Raw genomic sequence first — 23,976 nt, 5'->3', positions numbered from 1 at the left:
TTGGGGTTCTGAGATAAAACAGCTTTAGAAAAATTGTCACGTATACTCCCTCTCCGGCGCTCTAGGTCACCAGGCTGCTCATTATTACGCACACCTGTCACCGTCGTTATGCGCACCAGCGCCTCATCAGACTCACCTGGACTCAATCACCTCCCTGATTACCTTCCCTATATCTGTCACTCCCTTTGATTCCTTCCTCAGGCGTTATTGTTTCTGTTTCAGTTTCATGTCTTGTTCATGTTTCTTGTTTTGTATAATGTTTTGTATAATGTTTTGTTTATTTATTAAATATTCACTCCCTGTACTTGCTTCCCGACTCCCGTTACAGAATAACGCCTCAACTAAGGGAAGCATGAGGGAGTGTTTTTGGTGTTGGAAGGTGAGGTCGGGTCCGGGTGCCGCTGCCGGAGCAACTGAGGATGCCTCAGCCGGCTCGTCAGGGTCACAGTACTTGTTTGGCTGGACAAATGTCTGTTGCCGAGGCTACCGAGGATGCCTCAGTTAGCTCGTCAGGCTTTCATGCCTTAGCTAGCTCACCAGGTTAACAAGACTCGGTAGGCTTCTTAACAAGACTTGGGGCGGCAGGTAGCCTAATGGTTAGAGCATTGGGCCAGTCATCACAAGGTTGCTAGATCAAATCCCTGAGTTGACATGGTAAAAATCTGCCACTGAACAAGGCAGTTAACCCACTGTTCCTAGGCCGTTATGGTAAATAAGAATTTGTTCTTAACTGACTTGCCTTTTTAAATAAAGGTAAAAAAATAAAAATAATAATAAGAAAAGCTTGGCAGGCTCCCACGCCACAGCCAGCTTCACCTGGTTTGTCAGGTATCTGCGCCTCAGCAGAGGCGACCGGTCCACTCCTGGTCCCCGGAATCATCCCTTTGGTCGGCGTCCTGTGGCTGGAGCCGCGTGTCGAGGAGGTGGTACCATCAAGTATACTCCCTCTCCGCCGTTCTAGGTCACCAGGTTCCCGCACTCCAGCCGGTTCGTCAGGTTCCCGCACCTCAGCAGAGGCGACCGGTCCACTCCTGATCCCCGGGATTGTCCCTTTGGCCGTTGTCCTGCGGCTGGGGCCGTGTGTCACGGAGGGGGTACTGTCACGTATACTCCCTCTCCGGCGCTCTAGGTCACCAGGCTGCTCATTATTACGCACACCTGTCACCATCATTACGCGCCTCATCAGACTCACCTGGACTCCATCACCTCCCTGATTACCTTCACTATATCTGTCACTCCTTTTGGTTCCTTCCCCAGGCATTATTGTTTCGGTTTCCTGTCAAATCAAATGTTATTGGTCACATGCATGTGATTAGCAGATGTTATTGCGGGTGTAGCGAAATGCTAGTGCTTTAGCTCCGACAGTGCAGTAATATCTAACAAGTAATATCTAACAAATTACACAGCATATACCCAATACACACACATCTAAGAAGGAATGAATTAATTAAGACTATATACATATGGATGAGCGATGTCAGAGTGGAATGGACTAAGATACAGTGAATAGTTTAGTACAACAGTCTATACATATGAGAACTAATGCAAGATATGTAAGCATTATTAAGTGAATGAGATACCGTAGAATAGTATAGAAAGCAGTATATACACATGAGATGAGTAATGCCAGATATGTAAAGATTATTCAGTGACTAAGATACCATAGTATAGAATACAGTATATAAGTATGAGATGAGTAACACCAGATATGTAAACATTATTAAAGTGAGTAGTGTTCCATTTCTTAAAATGACCACTGATTCCTAGTCTATGCCTATAGGCAGCAGCCTCTAATGTGCTAGTGATGGCTGTTTAACCTCTCTGGGCTCGGTGGGACGAAATCGTCCCACCTACGTAACAGCCAGTGGAATCCTGTGGCGCGTTATTCAAATACATTAGAAATGCTATTACTTCAATTTCTCAAACATATGACTATTTTACACCATTTTAAAGACAAGACTCTCGTTAATCTAACCCCACTGTCCGATTTCAAAAAGGCTTTACAACGAAAGCAAAACATTAGATTATGTCAGCAGAGTACCCAGCCAGAAATAATCAGACACCCATTTTTCAAGCTAGCATATAATGTCACATAAACCCAAACCACAGCTAAATGCAGCACTAACCTTTGATGATCTTCATCAGATGACACACCTAGGACATTATGTTATACAATACATGCATGTTTTGTTCAATCAAGTTCATATTTATATCAAAAATCTGCTTTTTACATTAGCATGTGACGTTCAGAACTAGCATACCACACGCAAACTTCCGGTGAGTTTACTCACGATAAACGTTCACAAAAAACATAACAATTATTTTAAGAATTATAGATACAGAACTCCTCTATGCACTCGCTATGTCCGATTTTAAAATAGCTTTTCGGTGAAAGAACATTTTGCAATATTCTAAGTAGATAGCCCGGCATCACAGGGCTAGCTATTTAGACACCCACCAAGTTTAGCCCTCACCAAAGTCAGATTTACTATAAGAAAAATGTTATTACCTTTGCTGTTCTTCGTCAGAATGCACTCCCAGGACTTCTACTTCAATAACACATTTTCGTTTGGTTCAAAATAATCCATAGTTATGTTCAAATATCCTCTGTTTTGTTCGTGCGTTCAAGACACTATCCGAAGTGTAAAGAAGGGTGACGCGCCCGATGCGTTTCGTGACAAAAAAATTCTAAATATTCCATTACCGTACTTCGAAGCATGTCAACCGCTGTTTAAAATCAATTTTTATGCCATTTTTCTCGTAAAAAAGCGATAATATTCCGACCGGGAATCTGTGTTTTAGTACAAAGAGAGAGAAAATAAAAACATGGGGTCGCCTCGTGCACGCGCCTCAGTCTCATTGTCCTTTGTTAGACCACTTACCAAAGGCGCTAATGTTTTTCAGCCAGGGTCTGCTTCGACATCATTCAGCTTTTTCCCGGGTTCTGAGAGCCTATGGGAGCCGTAGGAAGTGTCACGTTACAGCAAAGATCCTAAGTTTTCAATAAAAAGAGTCAAGAAGCCCAAGGAATGGTCAGAGAGGGCACTTCCTGTACAGAATCTTCTCAGGTTTTTGCCTGCCATATGAGTTCTGTTATACTCACAGACACCATTCAAACAGTTTTAGAAACTTTAGGGTGTTTTCTATCCAAAGCCAATAATTATATGCATATTCTAGTTTCTGGACAGTAGTAATAACCAGATTAAATTGGGTACGTTTTTTATCCGGCCGTGTAAATACTGCCCCCTAGCCCTAACAGGTTAACAGTCTGATGGCTTTAAGATAGAAGATGTTTTTCAGTCTCTCCGTCCCAGCTTTGATGCACATGTACTGACCTCGCCTTCTGGATGATAGCGGGGTGAACAGGCAGTGGCTTGGGTGGTTGATGTCCTTGATGATCCTTTTGGCCTTCCTGTGACATCGGGTGCTATAGGTGTCCTGGAGGGTGGGTAGCTTGACCCTGGCAATGCGTTGGGCAGACCGCAGCACCCTCCGGAGAGCCTTGTGGTTGCGGGTGGTGCAGTACCAGGCATCTGTAAAATGTTGTGAGGGTTTTAGGTGACAAGCCAAATTTCTTTAGCCACCTGAGGTTGAAGAGGCTCTGTTGCATATTCTTCACCACACTGTCTGTGTGGGTGGTCCATTTCAGTTTATCAGTGATGTGTACGCCAAGGAACTTGAAGCTTTCCACCTTCTCCACTGCGGTCTCGTCGATGTAGAAAAGGGGGTATGCCCTCTGCTGTTTCCTGAAGTCCACGATTTCCTGTTTCCTGAAGTCCTTTGTTTTGTTGATGTTGAGTGAGAGGTTCTTTTCCAGGCACCACGCTCCCAGAGCCCTCACCTTATCTCTGTAGGCTGTCTCGTCATCGTTGGTAATCAAGCCTATTACTGTTGTGTCATCTGCAAACTTGATGATTGAGTTGGAGGCGTGCTTGGCCACGCAGTCATGGGTGAACAGGGAGTACAGGAGGGGGCTGAGCACGCACCCTTGTGGGGCTCCAGTGTGGAGCATCAGTGAATTGGAGGTGATGTTTCCTACCTTCACCAGGGCCACCCATCAGGAAGTCCATGACCCAGTTGCACATTGCAGGGTTCAGACCCAGGGCTTTGAGCTTAATGTTTTTAGCACATAGAAACCCATTGAATTACAGATTCATACATTGAAAAACTGATAGTCAAAAAATGTATCTGAAGAAAGATTGTTTTAAAGTGTCTGACCCATATTTAGCACCCTTTTTTTGGCACTAAACTACTTCTATACAGTACTTCCATGATTATTTTTAACTGGTACCGGGCTACCATCAGACGAGTCTTGTGAGGCTTGTGGGCGTCCTAGAACAAAACAAACGACATATGTGTGTTTGTGAGAGTCTCACCTTATTACGCTCACATATTAGTGTGTAGCCCAAACTGTTCTGACGCTACAGACTGAAATTTGCAGATCGGCACGGACTTCAGACGAGTCCCGTGATGTTTGTGGGGGTCATAGAGCAAAACGGAAAACATCATCTCGTTCGTGACACTGGTGTACCAGACACCCCTGCAAGGGGGATATTAGTGAACAAATGACATGATCAAGGGTACGATGGCGCCAGCGCAATGAGTGTATCTTACTCAGGGGTTCAAAAGCTCATATCAGACTGAGAGCCTAATGCTTCTTATGTAGTTCTTTATGAGTTTTAGTTTAGAAAACGATCTCTCTGCAGAAGCGATAGTTACAGGGATGGTAAAAACAGCTTGATTGCAGTAGCAACATCAGGGAAACCATATAAAGGAAAAAATATGAACTGCAGAGGAAGTTCTGGGGACAGGTCATCTAGATACTGGACAGCCAATGAATTGGCAGATACAAACGATAATTATATTTAGCAAACAACAGTTCTCGACAGATTCAACAAAAAAAGCAGTTTGTGATTTCTATTCATACTGGTGAACCGGCGTTTGAGTTGTGTGGTTGCAATATCAGCAGTCTCTTATCTCTGGTAAACACTATATATACAGAAGTATGTAGACACCCCCTCAAATGTGTGGATTCAGCTATTTCAGCCACACGATAGGTAATTCCAAATTAAAAGTAAACTTGCAACAATATAAACAAAATGCTTACCTTGCAGGAGGACCCAGAGAAACTGCGTTGAGAGCCAGTTTCATCATAGTGCTTGATGGTTTTTGCATTTTACTGACCTTCATGTCTTAAAGTACTGATGGACTGTGGTTTCTTTTTGCTTATTCATTTTTTTTTTATATATTTTTTTTAATGTAAACTAACCTTTATGTAACACATTCTTAAATAGCTCTTCTTGCCATAATATGGACTTGGTCTTTTACCAAATAGGGCTATCTTCTGTATACCGCCCCTACCTTGTCACAAAACAACTAATTGGCTCAAACGCATTAAGAAGGAAAGAAATTCCACAAATTCACTTTTAATAAACAAAGTAGGCACATTTGGGCAGTCTTGGCCTTTCTCTTGCATTTCAAAGATGATGGTACAAAAAATACAAAAAACAGTTGGTTTTTTCTTTGTATTAGTTTTTACCAGATCTAATGTGTTATATTCTTCTACATTCCTTTCACATTTCCACAAACGTCAAAGTGTTTCCTTTCTCATGGTACCAGGAATATGCATATCTTTACTTCAGGGCCTGAGCTACAGGCAGTTAGATTTAGGTATGTCACTTTAGGCTAAAATAGAAAAAAAGGGGTGGATCCTTAAGAGGTTTATTTAAGATTTGTATTTTATTTACAATGACGGCCTACCAAAAGGCAAAAGGCGTCCTGCGGGGATGGGGGTTTCGGATTTAAAATTCAAATAAATTAAATTAAAATATAGGACAAAACACACATCACGACAAGAGAGACAACACTACATAAAGAGAGACCTAAGACGACAACATAGCATGGCAGCAACACATTACAACACAGCATGGTAGCAACACAACATGACAAAAACATGGTAGCAACACAACATGGTAGCAGCACAAAACAGGGTACAAACATTGTTGGGCACAGACAACAGTACAAAGGGCAAGAAGGTAGAGACAACAATACATCACGCAAAGCAGACAAAACTGTCAGTATGAGTGTCCATGATTGAGTCTTTGAATGAAGTGATTGAGCTAAAACTGTCCAGTTTGAGTGTTTCTGGCAGCTTGTTCCAGTCGCTAGCTGCAGCGAACTGAAAAGACGAGCGACCCAGGGATGTGTGTGCTTTGGAGACCTTTAACAGAATGCGACTGACAGAACGGATGTTGTATGTGGAAGATGAGGGCTGCAGTAGATATCTCAGATAGGGGGTGGGGCCTAAGAGGGTTTTATAAATAAGCATCAACCAGTGGGTCTTGCGACGGGCATACAGAGATGACCAGTTTACAGAAGAGTATAGAGCGCAGTGATGTGTCCTATAAGGAGCATTGGTAGCAAATCTGATGGCCAAAAGGTAAAGAACATCTAGCCGCTCAAGAGCACCCTTACCTGCCGATCTATAAATTACGTCTCTGTAATCTAGCATGGGTAGGATGGTCATCTGAATCAGGGTTAGTTTGGCAGCTTGGGTGAAAGAGGAGTGATTACGATAGAGGAAATCATGTCGAGATTTAACTTTAGCCTGCAGCTTTTAAATGTACTGAGAGAAGGACAGTGTACCGTCTAGCCAAACTCCCAAGTACTTGTATGAGGTGACTACCTCCAGCTCTAAACCCTCAGAGGTAGTAATCACACCTGTGGGGAGAGGTTCATGATGTTGGTTGAGAGAAGGCCAAGAGTGTGCAAAGCTGTCATTAAGTGAAAGGGTGGCTCCTTTGAAGAATCTCAAATATAAAATATATTTTGATTTGTTTAACACTTTTTTGCTTAATACATGATTCCTTTGTGTTATTTCATAGTTTTGATGTCTTCACTACTATTCTGAAATGTAAAAATAAAGAAAAGGAAATAGTAAAAATAAAGAAAAACCCTTGAATGAGTAGGTCTGTCCAAACTTTTGACTTGTACTGTACATACAATACATACATACGTACACATACATAACGCAATAGAAATACCGACATACAGTATTCACATAGACAACGATAAAGCACAACACAACACAATATGAGCCTGGTTCATTTTCAGTAATGAGGCCCTGTACCCCATTTACAGTTTCTACTTCAATGTATCAGGTGGAGTTATTCACCAGCTATAGAGTGACTTGTTGTTTATGTTTCTAAGACTGCAGGGTGGGAGATGCAACAATGGCCTTGAGAACAACAGGAAGTGTGTTGATGGTCTTTCTCTGGTCTGTAGCAGGTATGGTCTCATTGATAACTTGATATGTTTGTCAATGTACAGACATTTGTAAAATGTGAAAATTACATTTGCATTTTATTATTCTGGTGTGCTCTGTTAGGCGTCTCCACTTCACTTTAAATAGTTAAGCATCACTCAGTGAGGTGTGAAAGATATCTCTGGTTTCCAATCACACTCAAATCAGCAACTATGGCAACAAAGTGTGGACAAACCATGCTGTCAGTGTGAGCCAATAGACCTTGACTTAATGTAATTCCCTTGTTTTCTGTGACTGTTTAGTGTTTCTGTGGCTGAATGGCTGGAGTGTGACATACACCACACAGAGTATTTGTGCCTTGAAGGGGTCAACAGTGAAGCTGACCTGTTCTTACACATATCGCATTGGTCATAAAGTCACATCAACCTTCTGGTTCACTAAATGGGGGACTGGTGTAGAACCTGAAGATCTGGGTCAGGACCCAGAGTATGCAGGTCGTCTGGAGTATCATGGGGATAAGAAGAATGGTCACAACCTGATAATCACAGACCTGAGAGAGAGAGACTCAGCTGAGTATAAGTTCAGATTTAAAACAGATCAGAACGGGAAATATATTGGCAGTCCTGGAGTCACTCTGTCTGTCACAGGTACAGTTACATTCAATAAAGCTAAACTGTTGAATTCCATTTAGATTGGGAAAATTGTCTTGGTTTGTGTTTATGTCTGTATAACATAGGATTTCTTCCATCTTTGTATTAGAGTGATAAGTCAGTGATAAAGAGATTTACAGTGATATTGTTTTTTCTCCAGGTCTTCAGGTGAAGGTGACTGGTGGACATCAGGATAAGACACTGACCTGTATCACCACCTGTACTCTGACTGGTAACCCCACCTACATCTGGTACAAGAACGGACACAAAGTAAAGGAGGACACTTCCAGCCTGTACTCAGTCTACTTTAGTGATGCAGACAGTTACTCCTGTGCTGTAAAAGGCCGTGAGGATCTCCACTCTCCTGCAGTGTGTGAGTCTGGACTTTTTCATATAAATGCAATTTTCTTCAGGTTGTGAGACTTATGTGTCACGTCCTGACCAGTAAAAGGGGTCATTTGTAATTATAGTTGGTCAGGGCGTGGCAGGGGGTTGTTTGTTTTGTGTGTTTTTATTTTTGGTTCTAGGGGTTTTTGGTTCTAGTTTTCTATTTCTATGTTTCTTTTTTCTATGTGTGGCCAAGTATGGCTTCCAATCAGAGGCAGGTGTCTTTCATTGTCTCTGATTGGAAGCCATACTTAGGCAGCCTGTTTTTCCTGTGTCTTTGTGGGTGGTTATTTTCTGTATAGCCTGTGTGCCTTATGGAACTGTTTCATCATCTGTTTATTTTGTTTTGAGTGTTCTTTCAAATAAAGAAGAAAGATGAGCACTATACCCGCTGCATTTTGGTCTGTCCCTTACGATGCCTGTGACATTATGTCAATTAATCAATGAATATTGATCATTATTTCATAATTATGGTTTTCACTACTGTCAACTATTTAACTAGTTTTCTTCTACTTTATAAACAACATCAGTGTATGCTGGTAGATATTGTAATTTAAGATTTATATAAGGTGTTCTGTTGTCTTCTTGCATTTCAGGTCAGAAGTGTTGGAGTGTGATTTACACCCGCCAGAGTATCTGTGCCTTGAAGGGGTCAACAGTGAACATATCCTGCTCTTACACATATCCCAGTTATCATGAGATCAAAAAAGCTTTCTGGTTTACTAAATGGGAGTCTGGTAAGGATCCTGAAGATCTGAGCTCAGTGCCAGGGTATGAGGGTCATATAGAGTACCTTGGGGATAAGAAGAGTGACTGTACCCTGAGAATCCCAGACCTGAGATTGAGTGACTCTGCTGGGTACAGGTTCAGATTCATAACATCTGGAGAAAGGTTTGCTGGCTCACCTGTCTCCCTGACTGTCACAGGTAATCAGTCACACATCTCACATCTATGACACATACAATTTAAGTCGAAAGTTTACATACACTTAGGCTGGAGTCATTAAAACTAGTTTTTCAACCACTCCCAAATTACTTGTTAACAAACTATAGTTTTGACAAGTCGGTTAGGACATCTACTTTGTGCAACATGTCAAGACATCAGTCAGGAAGTTAAATTTGGTCGCAAATGGGTCTTCCAAATGGACAATGACCCCAAGCATACTTCCAAAGTCGTGGCAAAATAGCTTAAGGACAACAAATTCAAGGTATTGGAGTGGCCATCACAAAGCCCTGACCTCAATCCTCTAGAAAATGTGTGGGCAGAACTGAAAAAGCAAGGAGGCCTACAAACCTGACTCAGTTACACCAGCTCTGTCAGGAGGAAGGGTCCAAAATTCACCCAACTTATTGTGGGAAGCTTGTGGAAGGCTACACGAAACGTTTGACAAAAGTTAAACAATGTAACAGTAATGCTACCAAATACTAATTGAGCGTATGTAAACTTCTGACCCACTGGGAATGTGATGAAAGAAATAAAAGCGAAAATATAACACTCTCTACTATTATTCTGACATTTCACATTCTTAAAATTAAGTGGTGATCCTAACTGACCTAAGACAGAGAGTTTTTACTAGGATTAAATGTCAGGAATTGTGAAAAACTGAGTTTAAATGTATTTGGCTAAGGTGTATGTAAACTTCCGACTTCAACTGTAGATAGCTGTAATGTGAGTGTGGTTTTGTATGTATGCTAATGCATATGATATGTGTACTTCAGTGTATAATGTGATTTTAACTATGCTTTTGTATGCTAATGAGAATTTTGTGTTATTATTTATTCTATGGAAGCCAGGACTTCCTGGAAAACAGTGGATTTATTACAGAGTTGACTATCCTGGCTAAATAAATCGAAATAAATGTATTAAATGACTGCAATTAAGGGCAGTTATACAGACATGTAGTGGTATGTAACATAAAAAAACAAGTGTAGTACTTCACATATGAGGACATATATAGGAGGAGAATAATGATTTGTTTCCTTTTACTCTAGATGTTGTGTTGGAGATGGATCCTACATCTGTGTCAGAGAGGGAGAATGTCACACTGACATGTAGAACCAAATGTACACTCGACCCAATCACAGTCTACAGTTGGTATAAGAATGGACATCCTATACCAAACAGCAACACCTACTCTCCTGTCTATAGACTATTCTCAGTCAGCAGTGAGGATACAGGCAGATACTCCTGTGCTGTAGAAGGCCATGAGGATCTCCCCTCTGCTGAAGAGACTCTCACTGTCACATGTAAGAACATGGGTTTAAACCTTTAGTTTGCTATATTAACATTGTAGTGAAAGATATTAGCTCTAAATGTAAACGCATATTTAAATCAACTGTTTTTTTTACACCAGATAGCCCAAGGAACACCTCAGTGTCAGCCAGTCCCTCTGGTGAAATAGTGGAGGGCAGTTCAGTGACTCTGACCTGCAGCAGTGATGCCAACCCACCTGTGGACAAATACACCTGGTACAAGAAGAATGTAACCTCACCAAAAGCATCAGGACAGAGTTACAGCATCACTAACATCAGCTCTGAGGACAGAGGAGAATATTACTGTGAGGCCCAGAATGGAAGAGGATCTATGAACTCTACAGCTCTGATGATCATTGTAGCAGGTAAAGTTACATCTTCAATACTTCAATACAAAATGATGTTCAATAAGAAATTATGTTTCAAGGTAATCTTCTTCTAGTTTGCCTTATTACACTTTGTATTTAAATAGGCTTATATATACACAAGTATTGCATTAATGTCCTGTATTGCCATATATTCATTTTCAGTTCATAATAACATGTACTCATATCATCAATATTATCTTTTAGGGAAACAAACCTCAATTTTGACTGCAGCTGTAGGAATCAAAGTTGTTGTTCTGGTTCTCATCCTCTCTGGCTTCATGTGGTTCAGGTGAGTTGAAATGCATCTTTGGGAAAATGTTATTTATATTATTCTTTCACCTAAGCTCTTTGATTTGTTATTAACTTAATTCATTCATTAATTTATTGGCCAAACGCCATTAACTGCTAAACTGTATTTGTAACGAATCAACGTCCACTAGAGGTCAGTAGAGAGCAGAACGCACTGTCCCTCTTTACAGGAGATCCACTGGAGTGGGTGATGCCACATCAGACAAACAGGTGATCCCATCAGTTACACCAGGACCCCCCTTATTCAAATAACCAACTCATCAGGCTTTGATTATATGAATCAGCTGTGTAGTGCTAGGGCAAAAAACTAAACGTGCAACCAGGGGGTCCCCAGCTCTGACTTTGGGAAGCCCTGAGTTACAACTCCATTTTCATTCATTTACTGTGTCACGACATTCTCTTTCATACTCGCTCTCTCTCTGTCTCTCTGTCTCTCTGTCTCTCTGTCTCTCTCTCTCTCTGTCTCTCTGTCTCTCTGTCTCTCTGTCTCTCTGTCTCTCTGTCTCTCTGTCTCTCTCTCTCTCTGTCTGTCTCTCTCTCTGTCTCTCTCTCTGTCTCTCTGTCTCTCTGTCTCTCTGTCTCTCTGTCTCTCTGTCTCTCTGTCTCTCTCTCTCTCTCTCTCTCTCTCTCTCTCTGTCTGTCTGTGTGTAGAGAGTCCGTCCTGACAGTGACACGTACACACCTCTGAACATGAGGACCAGGTCACCAGAGTATGACACCCTGGCAGTAAATGTGTGTATATAAAATGTTTAGTGGGAGTGCTACTTCAGTATGTCTTCTTTCAGAATGTGAGGGGAATCTCCCACTGAAGAGAAGCACCACAGAACCTGGACTGAAGAGAAGCACCACATAACCTGGACTGAAGAGAAGCACCACAGAACCTGGACTGAAGAGAAGCACCACAGAACCTGGACTGAAGAGAAGCACCACAGAACCTGGACTGAAGAGAAGCACCACAGAACCTGGACTGAAGAGAAGCACCACAGAACCTGGACTGAAGAGAAGCACCACAGAACCTGGACTGAAGAGAAGCACCACATAACCTGGACTGAAGAGAAGCACCACAGAACCTGGACTGAAGAGAAGCACCACAGAACCTGGACTGAAGAGAAGCACCACAGAACCTGGACTGAAGAGAAGCACCACACAATCTGGACTGAAGGTTCGAAAACAAAACTAGGCCTTACACCTCTATTCTATTGCTGCCATATCTACAAGTTTTTCCAGACCATGAACTTTAACTTTTGAGTAAATGCTGGAATATATATTTTATTTTCTTATAATGATAATTATGTATATTGATGATAAATGGGATATTGCCATATACAGATGTTTTATAACATCAATAGTCCTACTTTCCTCAGCAACTAATATGGATAATATTGATAACAGCTTTTTAATATTTTTAGCTATTGGGTCAAGTTTCTTCTGAAGTGGTTGATGATGATTTACTTTGTATTGCTGTCAGATATTATTACTAATTTTATAATACGTAATACCATGTTGTTCAGTGTCATGATATTTTTTTAATAAAAATACATGTAATCAGTACATTACATACATTTAAACATTTGCAGTTTTTACTTTGTATTGCTGTCAGACATTATTGCATATTTTAAATGAATTATTATTTTATTTTAGGTTTTACCATATTGTTCATTTTACATTACATGTTTACCTTTTCAGTTTATACAGGATAAACATCATATAAGCTTCATGTTGTAAATAAGCTAAAAGTTTAAGACAATAAATACATTCATTAGTTGATTAACTATTAATACATTGATTCATAACTATTTCCACTCTGCTGTTTCTTGTATTTCTGCCTATTGGACACATGATGTCACCATTGAACAGATCAACACCCAGCACTGATCCTCACCAGTTACATTCACTGGTCAGCTGTTTGTTAACCTAATAACCCATCTCCAACCACCCCACTATATAAAGTGAAGATCTGAGGTCCACACCCAACACTAGCCTACAAATATAGAAATGTTCTATAGGCTACAGTCAAAGACTGCAGAATTATTTTTTGAATAATTTAGACATATTTCTACTTGTAATTTCCGATATTTTGGTTGGCTATTTGTTAGTCAACTTGTCTATAATTTCTAAAAACATGCAGTGGCGACACGTCATTCAAGGCAGCTGATGCAGAGATAAATCTGTTTTGAGCCCCACCTGGTTAGCTTTTTTGTTGTTGCTTGTTTTGAATGGTATTTTGGCATTAATACGTGTCACATATCAGTTTGCAAACAAAGTTTAAAAAAATAAAGCATTGCATTAATAAAGTTGAATACAAACATGGTCTCGTTTTTGTTTTCTTGAGTAAGGCAGCTCCAAAATGCAGGTGTTTCAGCCTAGCTTAGTGCTTTCTGTGGTGGTGGGGCAGCCAGCATAACATACGGAGCGTAGGGGTTGGTAATGTTCTCTAGTTGTGCCGTGATTGGCTCAGTGTTCTGTCACTCATGGGGACACTATGTCACCACAAAATCTATGGGTAGAGCTCGAAATTTCAAGCCCCTTGGGTGTTGCCATAGAATTACATTAGAAATGCCCATCCAAAAAGGCTCAAGGTCATTGGCTTAGACAAAATTACATCAAGTCGCATTAAATCTACCGTAACTTTGACTGGACTGATCATGTCAACATCAAACTTTCAATCTTAGCTAGCAAGCTAGACAAGCAGTCATCATCATGCATCAAGTCGACAATCTACTGGCAAATCCTTATCAGTCTTTGTCATATGAAATTATAGATAAAACGTATCGGTGCTCATTGGCCATTGGACATAAACATTACACAACAAGTTGGAAATCACAAATTCAACAATGAGTGCTAAGGCAGCACTTCAGGCCCGGGTTCGATCCCGGACTGTTACAGCCGGCTGTGACCAGGAGACCTATGAGGCGGAGCACAATTGGCCCAGGGTCGTCATGGGATAGAGGAGGGTTTAGCCGGCCGGGATGTCCTTGTCTCATCGTGCTCTAGCGACTCCTTGTTGCCTGGCGCCTGCAAGCTGACGTCGGTCGTCAGTTAAACAGTGTTTCCTCCGACACATTGGTGCCTGCTGTTTGTCCTCCTGTCCAGGGGGTGGAGCTGAAGAGCACCAGGTTGGTGATCAGGTACCCAGACCGCTGGATGCAGAGAACCCCTCCCTCTCCTCAGAGGACCAACTCTATAGGCCTCAACACCTCCTCAGCCTTCCAGTATGCCTCCACAGGGTAAGGACATCTGTCTTTGTCAAAACATCAACTATAATTTATAAACATATTTAAGCAATCAACTCACATATCATACCTCCATGGAGATAGACAGAGGACTCTAGTGCCCAAAAGCCAGTTTTAGCATGGGCAGCACCATTGAGGACTTTCACTTTAAGATAATAAACAAAAGCGAAATAAACAATAAAAATGTAACTGTAAACATTACACTCACAACAGCTCCAAAGGAGTATTGACATTTCAAATGTCATATTATGTTAATATACAGTTCTGTAACAATGTCTCGCTCTCTCGCTCTCTCGCTCTCTCTCTCTCTCTCTAAGCCTGACCAGAGAGGAAGATACAAGAAAACATGGCCACCCTGAACACCACACAATGTCCGGATATGACAGAGGGAGGAAGAACAGAATAATAAAGAGGAAGGGAAACATTGTCCCTACTTTAAAAGAGAACAGGAGTCTTGGATAGAATGGGGGTGTTGGGTTGGGGGGTGTCAACCCCCACAGACAGAACACTGGACATAATGTATGAGTGTTTGAAGTGTCAATCAAAGTGATTTCCTTCCCCATTCCCTCCCTCGGCCTTATTGCCAGTTTGTTATTTTGTTATTGAACCAAGTGGACGAGGATATGATTGGGACATATTAGTCTCCCTAGGCAGACAGGTTGCCTCCCACAATGTTAACAAGGTTGTAGCTGTTTCACTACGTCTGGGATTTCCTAGACAAGTAGAGACATATAAACTGGAGGCTGTAATAATGTTGAGTTGCCAGTAGGGAGCGCTCTAGTATGGAACACTGGAACCAAACATACTACCCCTTTCATCTGTTCTGGAACCTTCATTAACACTTTGATGCAGCTGATGTGGAGTGATGGGAATGGGTCACATTTTGTCTCTTGTAAAACATGTAGGCTCACTCCTCAAATAAAGAAATGGAACTACAGTATTCTGACTTTAGACCATTTTCTATTTAGATACATCCCTTATGTGACATGCTGTTGCTGCATGTTAATGCCCTGACTAGGTTACTTTAAAATGTATCAACCACAGAACTCACACTTAGGCTACGCCTGTCCCGTGTGGCTCAGTTGGTAGAGCATGGTGTTTGCAACGCCAGGGTTGTGGGTTTGATTCCCACGGGGGACCAGTACGGAGAAAAATGTATGAAATGTATGCATTCACTACTGTAAGTCGCTCTGGATAAGAGCGTCTGCTAAATGACTAAAATGTAAAAAAAAATGTAAAAAATGCCTGCTAACACTTTCAGTAGACCACCTTTTGTTTCCACGCATTGACAGTAAGTTGACTCTTTGTACAGGACCTTTCTCCTTCACTTCGCTCTGTAAGTACTCTTGACAATATCTTGAAATATAGTTTTGGTTTATTTGTTTTTAGTCATTAGTCATATTCTTGAGGGTAATGTATCATTTTACTTCCTGTTATGTTTTGAGCTGTGTTTTGGTTGTTACATCAGGGTCAGTATTCATAAAGTGTCTCAGAGTAGGAGTGTTGATCTACATAGGGATGAGATGATTAACCTGGGTAAAAAAGACATGCAGACAAACATTTGAATCCCTGCTCAGTGTGTGGACCCGTGTGTGTGTGTGTGAATGACATAGTGGATTTATCTGAGGGCCCTTTAGGACCAGACTGATAGGGAGTAGTGTGAACATCTATACTATGTAGGATGTGTGTTTTAACTTTTCTACATCCATAACAACCAGCTCTCTAGACTTTGATACAGACTCTATGGGCCTTATGGGCCTTCACTACAGATGGTCTCTCTCTCTGTGTGTGTGTGTGTTTGTGTGTGTGTGTGTTTGAGTCACTTGCTGTTTAGCCTCACAGCTTGGGGATAGGAGATATCATTGAACCTGGTGGTCAGTCTTTAGGCTGCTGTTCAGTTTGACGGACCGTAGAGGATTGAACATTTATCCTCCTATGTTTGGGGTTCTGAGAATAAAACAGCTTCAGAACAATGTAGAAATACGTGTTTACAGTTCTACACATCTGTTCAATAAGTGATTGTTGTTGTTGTTGTTTATAATGATGATGATGACTGTTGTATACATTAGGATATTATTTTTGCGTCATACATCATGTCAGCCTAAATAGACAGACGTAGACAGACATGCAACACGTCACACACATTACATACATAGTGCAATAGACTTACAGACAGACAGTATTCACATAGACAACCATATAGAACAATACAACACAACACAATATGAGCCTGGTTCATTTTCAGTAATGAGGCCCTGTACCCCATTTACAGTTTCTACTTCAATGTATCAGGTGGAGTTATTCACCAGCTATAGAGTGAGTTGTTGTTTATGTTTCTAAGACTGCAGGGTGGGAGATGCAACAATGGCCTTGAGAACAGCAGGAAGTGTGTTGGTGGTCTTTCTCTGGTCTGTAGCAGGTATGGTCTCATTCTTATCTTTTAGTTGCCCTGTTTATCAATCTACAGACATTTCTAAAAGGATAAGAATCGTAATGTTATTCTGGTGTGTTCTGTTAGGTGTCTCCACTTCACTATAAATAGTTATATTCACAACACACTGAGTGATGCTTATCTCTGGTTTCCATTCACACTTCTGCACATCAGCAGCAGCAGCAGTATAATGTTGTCAACCACCAGCAGGGTTGGGTTCAATTCCATTACAATTCCACTCAATTCAGGAAGTAGACTGAAATTCCAATTCCAATTATTTCCAATGCTTTTCAGTTAGAAACATTTTGAAAATGTATAATTGGAATTTGGTTTACTTTCAGAATTGACTGGAATTTAAATGGGATTGACCCCAACCCTGGCCACCAGTGCTTTTTACTTCCATGATGTATATTGAAATGAATACTAGAATGATATAAGGGAATGTACATTTGAGAAGATGGGTCCTACAGTATCCTGCACATGTTTACATGCATTTGGATGTAATATTGTAATGTCTGTTTTTTTATAGTCTTGATGTCACAGATGAAGTTCTCTCATGGTTGAGTCCTGTGACACTGTGTTTCAGGTGTTCTGGGACAAAATACTGTGATGATCTGTGCCTTAAAGGGGTCATCAGTGGTCCTGACCTGTCCTGTTCCCAGTTGGACCCAAGTCACAGAGATAGTCTGGTTTAACCAATGGTTGAATGGTAAGTCGTATGATCTGAGATGGGACCCTAAGTATGATGGTCGTGTGGAGTACAGTGGAACTACAGAGAAGGACTGCATCCTGAGAATCACAGACCTGAGACAGAGTGACATAGCAACATATGACTTCAGATATAAAACAGACAACTCAGGATGGAAGTCTGACTCAGATAGATTCAGTCTCTCTGTTACAGGTACTGTAATATGGTGAACACAGTAAAGTACAATAAACACATACCAGTAACAATAAAAGGGGTTAAATGATGAATTTGATGAATTTCCTACTTTTAATTACAGATCCCAGAACAGTCTGTCATGACAGATTATAACGTTCTCATAAACTCTCATTCAGGCCTGCAGGTGAAGGTGACTCCTGACAGAGTAGCAGAAGGACATAATGTCACACTGACGTGTAGCACCACCTGTACTCTGACTGACAACCCCACCTACATCTGGTACAGGAATGGACAGCCTCTTCCTCTGTCCACTTCCCAACAACACTCTGTCTGGAGTCCTAAAACAGAGAGTACCTCCTGTGCTGTAAAAGGCCCTGAGGATCTCCACTCTCCTGCAGTGTGCGAGTCTGGATTCTTTTGGGATCACTTGTAGCAAACCTTTCTTTTAACAAAGTAAGGCAACTTGCTACATTCAAGGTATGTGTGAAAAAAAACGATTTAATGTATTTTCAGGTGCTCAGGGTCACAACTGCTGGAGGGTGACTTACACCAAGAGGAGAATCTGTGTCTTGAAGGAGTCAACAGTGAACATATCCTGCTCTTACACTCATCCCACTAGTTATATAGAACAAGGTTCATTCTGGTTTACACAGAAACACCCTGTAGATCTCAGTTCATATCCAGAGTATGCAGGTCGTGTGGAGTACAATAGGAACACAGAGAACCACCCCACCATGACAATAACAGACCTGACAGAGAAGGACTCAGCTGAATACAAATTCACATTACTAACAACAGATGAGGGGAGATTTTCTGGTCTTCCTGGTGTGATGTTGACTGTCACAGGTAATACTCCACCTACAGTTAGTACTGTAATATGACAAGTCTAATCACATGACAAGCCTGTCTGGAGTCAAATGTGACTAATGTTTCCTCTTCGATATCCTGTTGGAGATGGATTCTGTGTCAGAGGGGGAGAGAGTCACACTGAGATGTAGAACCAAATGTACAGTCTGTCTCAACCCCACATACATCTGGTACAAGAACGGACAACGTCTGACCAACCCAATCACCAGTTATAACAGCCTGATCCTAGACCCAGTCACCAGTTATAACAGCCTGACCCTAGACCCAGTCAGCACTTATAACAGCCTGATCCTAGACCCAATCACCAGTTATAACAGCCTGATCCTAGACCCAGTCACCAGTTACAACAGCCTGATCCTAGACCCAGTCAGCAGTTATAACAGTCTGATCCTAGACCCAGTCACCAGTTATAACAGCCTGACCCTAGACCCAGTCAGCACTTATAACAGCCTGATCCTAGACCCAATCACCAGTTCTAACAGCCTGATCCTAGACCCAGTCAACAGTTATAACAGTCTGATCCTAGACCCAGTCAGCAGTTATAACAGTCTGATCCTAGACCCAGTCAGCAGTGAGGATGCAGGGAACTACTCTTGTGCTGTAGAAGGCTTTGAGAGAATCCTCTCTCCAGAAGAGACTCTCACTGTCAGATGTGAGTACATGGGGTGTTGATATATCTACAGTGAAAGTCATTGATATCATCTCTCTAATACATGGTTCTACATGTCAGTGTAATATACTAATCTATACTAATTTACATGATCTCTCTAATACATGGTTCTACATGTCAGTGTAATATACTAATCTATACTAATTTACATCATCTCTCTATGGTTCTACATGTCAGTGTAATATACTAATCTATACTAATTTACATCATCTCTCTAATACATGGTTCTGCATGTCAGTGTAATATACTAATCTATACTAATTTACATCATCTCTCTATGGTTCTACATGTCAGTGTAATATACTAATCTATACTAATTTACATCATCTCTCTAATACATGGTTCTACATGTCAGTGTAATATACTAATCTATACTAATTTACATCATCTCTCTAATACATGGTTCTACATGTCAGTGTAATATACTAATCTATACTAATTTACATCATATCTCTAATACATGGTTCTACATGTCAGTGTAATATACTAATCTATACTAATTTACATCATCTCTCTAATACATGGTTCTACATGTCAGTGTAATATACTAATCTATACTAATTTACATCATCTCTCTAATACATGGTTCTACATGTCAGTGTAATATACTAATCTATACTAATTTACATCATCTCTCTAATACATGGTTCTACATGTCAGTGTAATATACTAATCTCTACTAATTTACATAATCTCTTGGTGCCTTACATGTTATATGAGTTCTACATGTTCTGTCATTTTCAACACCAGATGGTCCAAAGAACACCTCAGTGTCAGTCAGTCTCTCTGGTGAAATAGTGGAGGGTAGTTCAGTGACTCTGACCTGCAGCAGTGATGCCAACCCACCTGTGGACAAATACACCTGGTACAAGAAGAACGTAACCTCATCAAAAGCATCAGGACAGAGTTACAGCATCACTAACATCAGCTCTGAGGACAGAGGAGAATATTACTGTGAGGTCCAGAATGGAAGAGGATCTATGAACTCTACAGCTCTGATGATCATTGTAGCAGGTAAAGTTTAATCTTCAATACTTCAATACAAAACTACATGTTTCAAGCTAATCTTAATCATTATACTTTGGCTTATTACACCTTAGTTTATAACTATACATTGGGTTATAAGATCCCTTAACTCTTGCGAAGACAATCCCGTGAGCGGGACCGAGTTTTAGTGAAAAATCAGAGCGCCATACTCAAAACTACAAATCTAATCATTTCAATTTCTCAAACATAGGACTATGTTACACCATTTTATAGATAAACTTCTCCTGAATCGAACCACGTTGTCCTATTTCAAAAAGGCTTTACAGCGAAAGCAAAACATTAGATTATGTTAGGAGAGTACATCGACAAAAGTAACCACACAGCCATTTTCAAAGCAACTACATGCATCACAAAAAACCAAACCACAGCTAAATGCAGCACTATCCTTTGACAATCTTCATCAGATGACAGTTCTAGGATATCATGTTATACAATACATAATTTTTTTGTTCTATAAAGTTCATATTTATATATAAAAACAGCATTTTACATTGGGGCGTGACGTTCAGAAAATATTTTCCCTCGGTGAATCAGCACTACAATTTACAAAATGACTTGTCAAAAACGTTTATAAAATATTAAACTGTCATTCAAAGAATTATAGATGAACATCTCCTTTATGCAACCGCTTTGACAGATTTCAAAATAACTTTACTGGGAAGGCACACTTTGCAATAATCTGAGTACTGAGCTCAGAAAAATTCACTACGTAATACAGATAGGTGCCATTTTGGAGTCATCTAAAATATTAAATAGCATTATAAATATTCACTTACCTTTAATAATCTTCATCAGAAGGCACTTCCAGGCATCCCAGGTCCACAACAAATGTTGTTTTGTTCGATAAAATCCATAATTTATGTCCAAATAGCTCTTTGTTGTTCGCGCGTTACGTTCAGCTACTCCAAAAGTAGGAAGCGCGCGAAAAATCTCAGGACGAAAAGTCAAAAAAATATCTATTTGCGTTCGTTCAAACGTTGTAAAGCATCAATCTTTAGGGCCTTTAGAACGTGAAGAATCAGTAATATTTCAACCGGACGCAACCAGTGTCTTGAAAAAAGTTTTGGAACGGAGCTACCTCTCGCAGGAACGCGCGCCAATGAGGCGATGGCCTTCCCTGGGTGACCAACTTCCCGGCCTTCTCATTAGGTCTCTGTTCATCGTAGATGCCTCAAACAACTTTATAAAGACTGTCGACATCTAGTGGAAGCCTTAGGAAGTGCACAATGATTACCACGTCACTGTGTGTTCAATAAGCAATGACTTGAATAGAGCCCACACATCCAGATTTCCACTTCCTGGTAGGATTTCTCTCAGGTTTTTGCTTGCCATATGAGTTCTGTTATACTCACAGACATCATTCAAACAGTTTTAGAAACGTCAGAGTGTTTTCTATCCAAATCTACTAATAATATGCATATCCTAGCTTCTGAGTTTGAGTAGGAGGCAGTTTATTATGGGCAGATATTTTTTTCGAAATTGACAATACTGCCCCCTATCCCTAAGTAGCTGGAAGAAGTTATTAACAAGTATTGCATTAATGTTCTGTATTGCTGTATATTCATTTTCAGTTTATAATAACATGTACTCATATAATTCATTTGATATTTTAGGGAAACAAACCTCAGTTATGAATGCAGCTGTAGGAATCATAGTTGTTGTTCTGGTTCTCATCCTCTGTCTCTCTGGACTCATGTGGTTCAGGTGAGTGAAGAAGGGAAAACTGATATTTGTATTATTCTTTCACCTTAGCACTCTGATTTGTTATTAACTTTATTCATTCATAAATTTATTTATTGGCCCAACGCCCTTAACTGTTAAACTGTATTAGTAACATATCAATATCCACTAGAGGTCACTAGAGAACAGAACTCACTCTGTCCCTCATTACAGGAGATCCACAGGAGGAAGTGATGCTACAACAGACACACAGGTGATTCTATCAGTTATCAATCACCCCCCCCCCCCCCCCCCCCCCCCGTGTAGTGCTAGGGCAAAAAACTAAACGTGCACCCAAGGGAGGGGCTCTGAGTTACAACTCCATTTTCATTCATTTACTATGTCACGACGGTCTCTTTCATACTATTTTAATTTCTCTCTCTCTCTCTTTCTCTTTCTGTCCACAGAATGTCCATCCTGACCCTACCAGTGACCCCAACAGTGACATGTAAATACCTCTGAACATGAAGACCAAGTCACCAGAGTATGACACCCTGGCAGTAAGTGTGTTTGTTTGTGTGTGTCCATAAACATTTTAGTGGGAGTGTAAATTACTAATTCTGTGTCTTCTTTCAGAATGCGAGGGGACCCTCCCACTGAAGAGAACCACTACAGAACCTGGACTGAAGAGAACCACTACAGAACCTGGACAGAAGAGAACCACCACAGAACCTGGACTGAAGAGAACCACCACAGAACCTGCACTGAAGAGAACCACCACAGAACCTGGACTGAAGAAAAGTAACTCAGAACATCAACTGAAGAGAACCACCACAGAACCTGGACTGAAGAGAACCACCACCGAATCTGGACTGAAGAGAAGCACCACCGAATCTGGACTGAAGAGAAGCACCACCGAATCTGGACTGAAGAGAATCACCACAGAAGCTGGACTGAAGAGCTACGGTTCCAATCCAAAGCCAGGCATCACACCTCTATTCTCTTGCAACCATATCTAGAATGTTTTCCAGACCATGATCTTTAACTTTTGAGTAAATGCTGGAATATATATTTTATTTTCTTATAATGATACTTATATAGGTGATAAATAGGATGGGTTATGCTTCTGCTTTTTTTCAATGGGATGTTTTCTATTTCCATTTGTTTGATGATATAAATAGAATACTTTTCTTGTGTACCAATCTGTTTACTATCTATAATTTAACTTTATATGTCTGATCTTTTTCTATGGGATTTTGCCATTTAGGGATTTATAACATTAATAGTCCTACTTTCCTCAGCAACTAATATGGATAATATTGATAACAGCTTTTAATATGTTTTGTTCTTGGGCCAAGTTTCTCCTGATGTGGTTAATGATTTACTTTGTATTGCTGTCAGACATAATTCCGCATTTTATGTTTTATATTATGTAATACTATATTGTTTATTTTTTAAATGTCATCAGTACATTACATACATTTAAACATTTGCAGTTTTTATACATTTTATATTAATTAGAATTGTATATTACGTAATACTATATTGTTCAGTGTCATGATATCACTTGTTTTAACATCACATTTTCATTATTACCTATTTTAGATACATGTTTATCTTTTCAGTTTTTACAGTCTGGTTTGAGTGTCAATACAGTATTAGCATCATGTTATAAAAAAGCTCAAAATGATCAATGCATCAATTCATAACTATTTCCACTCTGCTCTTGTTTCTTGTAATTCTTGCAATTAGCCACATGATGGCGCCATTGAATCATTGAACCATGAGTGGCTAGGCCAGCGTTTCCTAAACTCGGTCTTGGGGACCCCAAGGCGTAAACGTTTTGGTTTTTGCCCAAGCACTACACAGCTGATTCAAATAATCAAATCTTACTGTCGAGTTGATTACTCAAACAGAGGAAGTGTTGCTTAGTTGTCTTATTAACCTCAGACATAT

At 40.4% G+C, this 23,976-nt stretch overlaps 1 protein-coding gene across 2 annotated transcripts in view; it reads left to right on the top strand.

Annotated features, from left to right (window-relative positions):
- Nucleotides 1-23,976, top strand: part of LOC115184117 (sialoadhesin-like) — a 161,367-nt gene that overhangs the window by 10,454 nt on the left and 126,937 nt on the right. The window contains exons 2-9 of one of the 2 annotated variants that reach the window (XM_029745108.1): nt 7,210-7,287; nt 7,567-7,911; nt 8,075-8,287; nt 8,898-9,227; nt 10,293-10,547; nt 10,655-10,918; nt 11,126-11,210; nt 12,016-12,107. In XM_029745108.1, the coding sequence (XP_029600968.1) occupies nt 7,233-7,287; nt 7,567-7,911; nt 8,075-8,287; nt 8,898-9,227; nt 10,293-10,547; nt 10,655-10,918; nt 11,126-11,210; nt 12,016-12,022 (1,554 nt within the window). In that variant the 5' untranslated portion in view covers nt 7,210-7,232 and the 3' untranslated portion in view covers nt 12,023-12,107. Of the gene's footprint in view, nt 1-7,209; nt 7,288-7,566; nt 7,912-8,074; nt 8,288-8,897; nt 9,228-10,292; nt 10,548-10,654; nt 10,919-11,125; nt 11,211-12,015; nt 12,108-23,976 lie in introns of those variants that run through there. The other variant, XM_029745107.1, reaches the window with a different exon arrangement.

This window comes from Salmo trutta, unplaced genomic scaffold (genome assembly GCF_901001165.1).
Source record: "Salmo trutta unplaced genomic scaffold, fSalTru1.1, whole genome shotgun sequence".
NCBI lineage: Eukaryota > Metazoa > Chordata > Actinopteri > Salmoniformes > Salmonidae > Salmo > Salmo trutta.
This window is presented reverse-complemented; position numbering and strand designations above follow the sequence as displayed.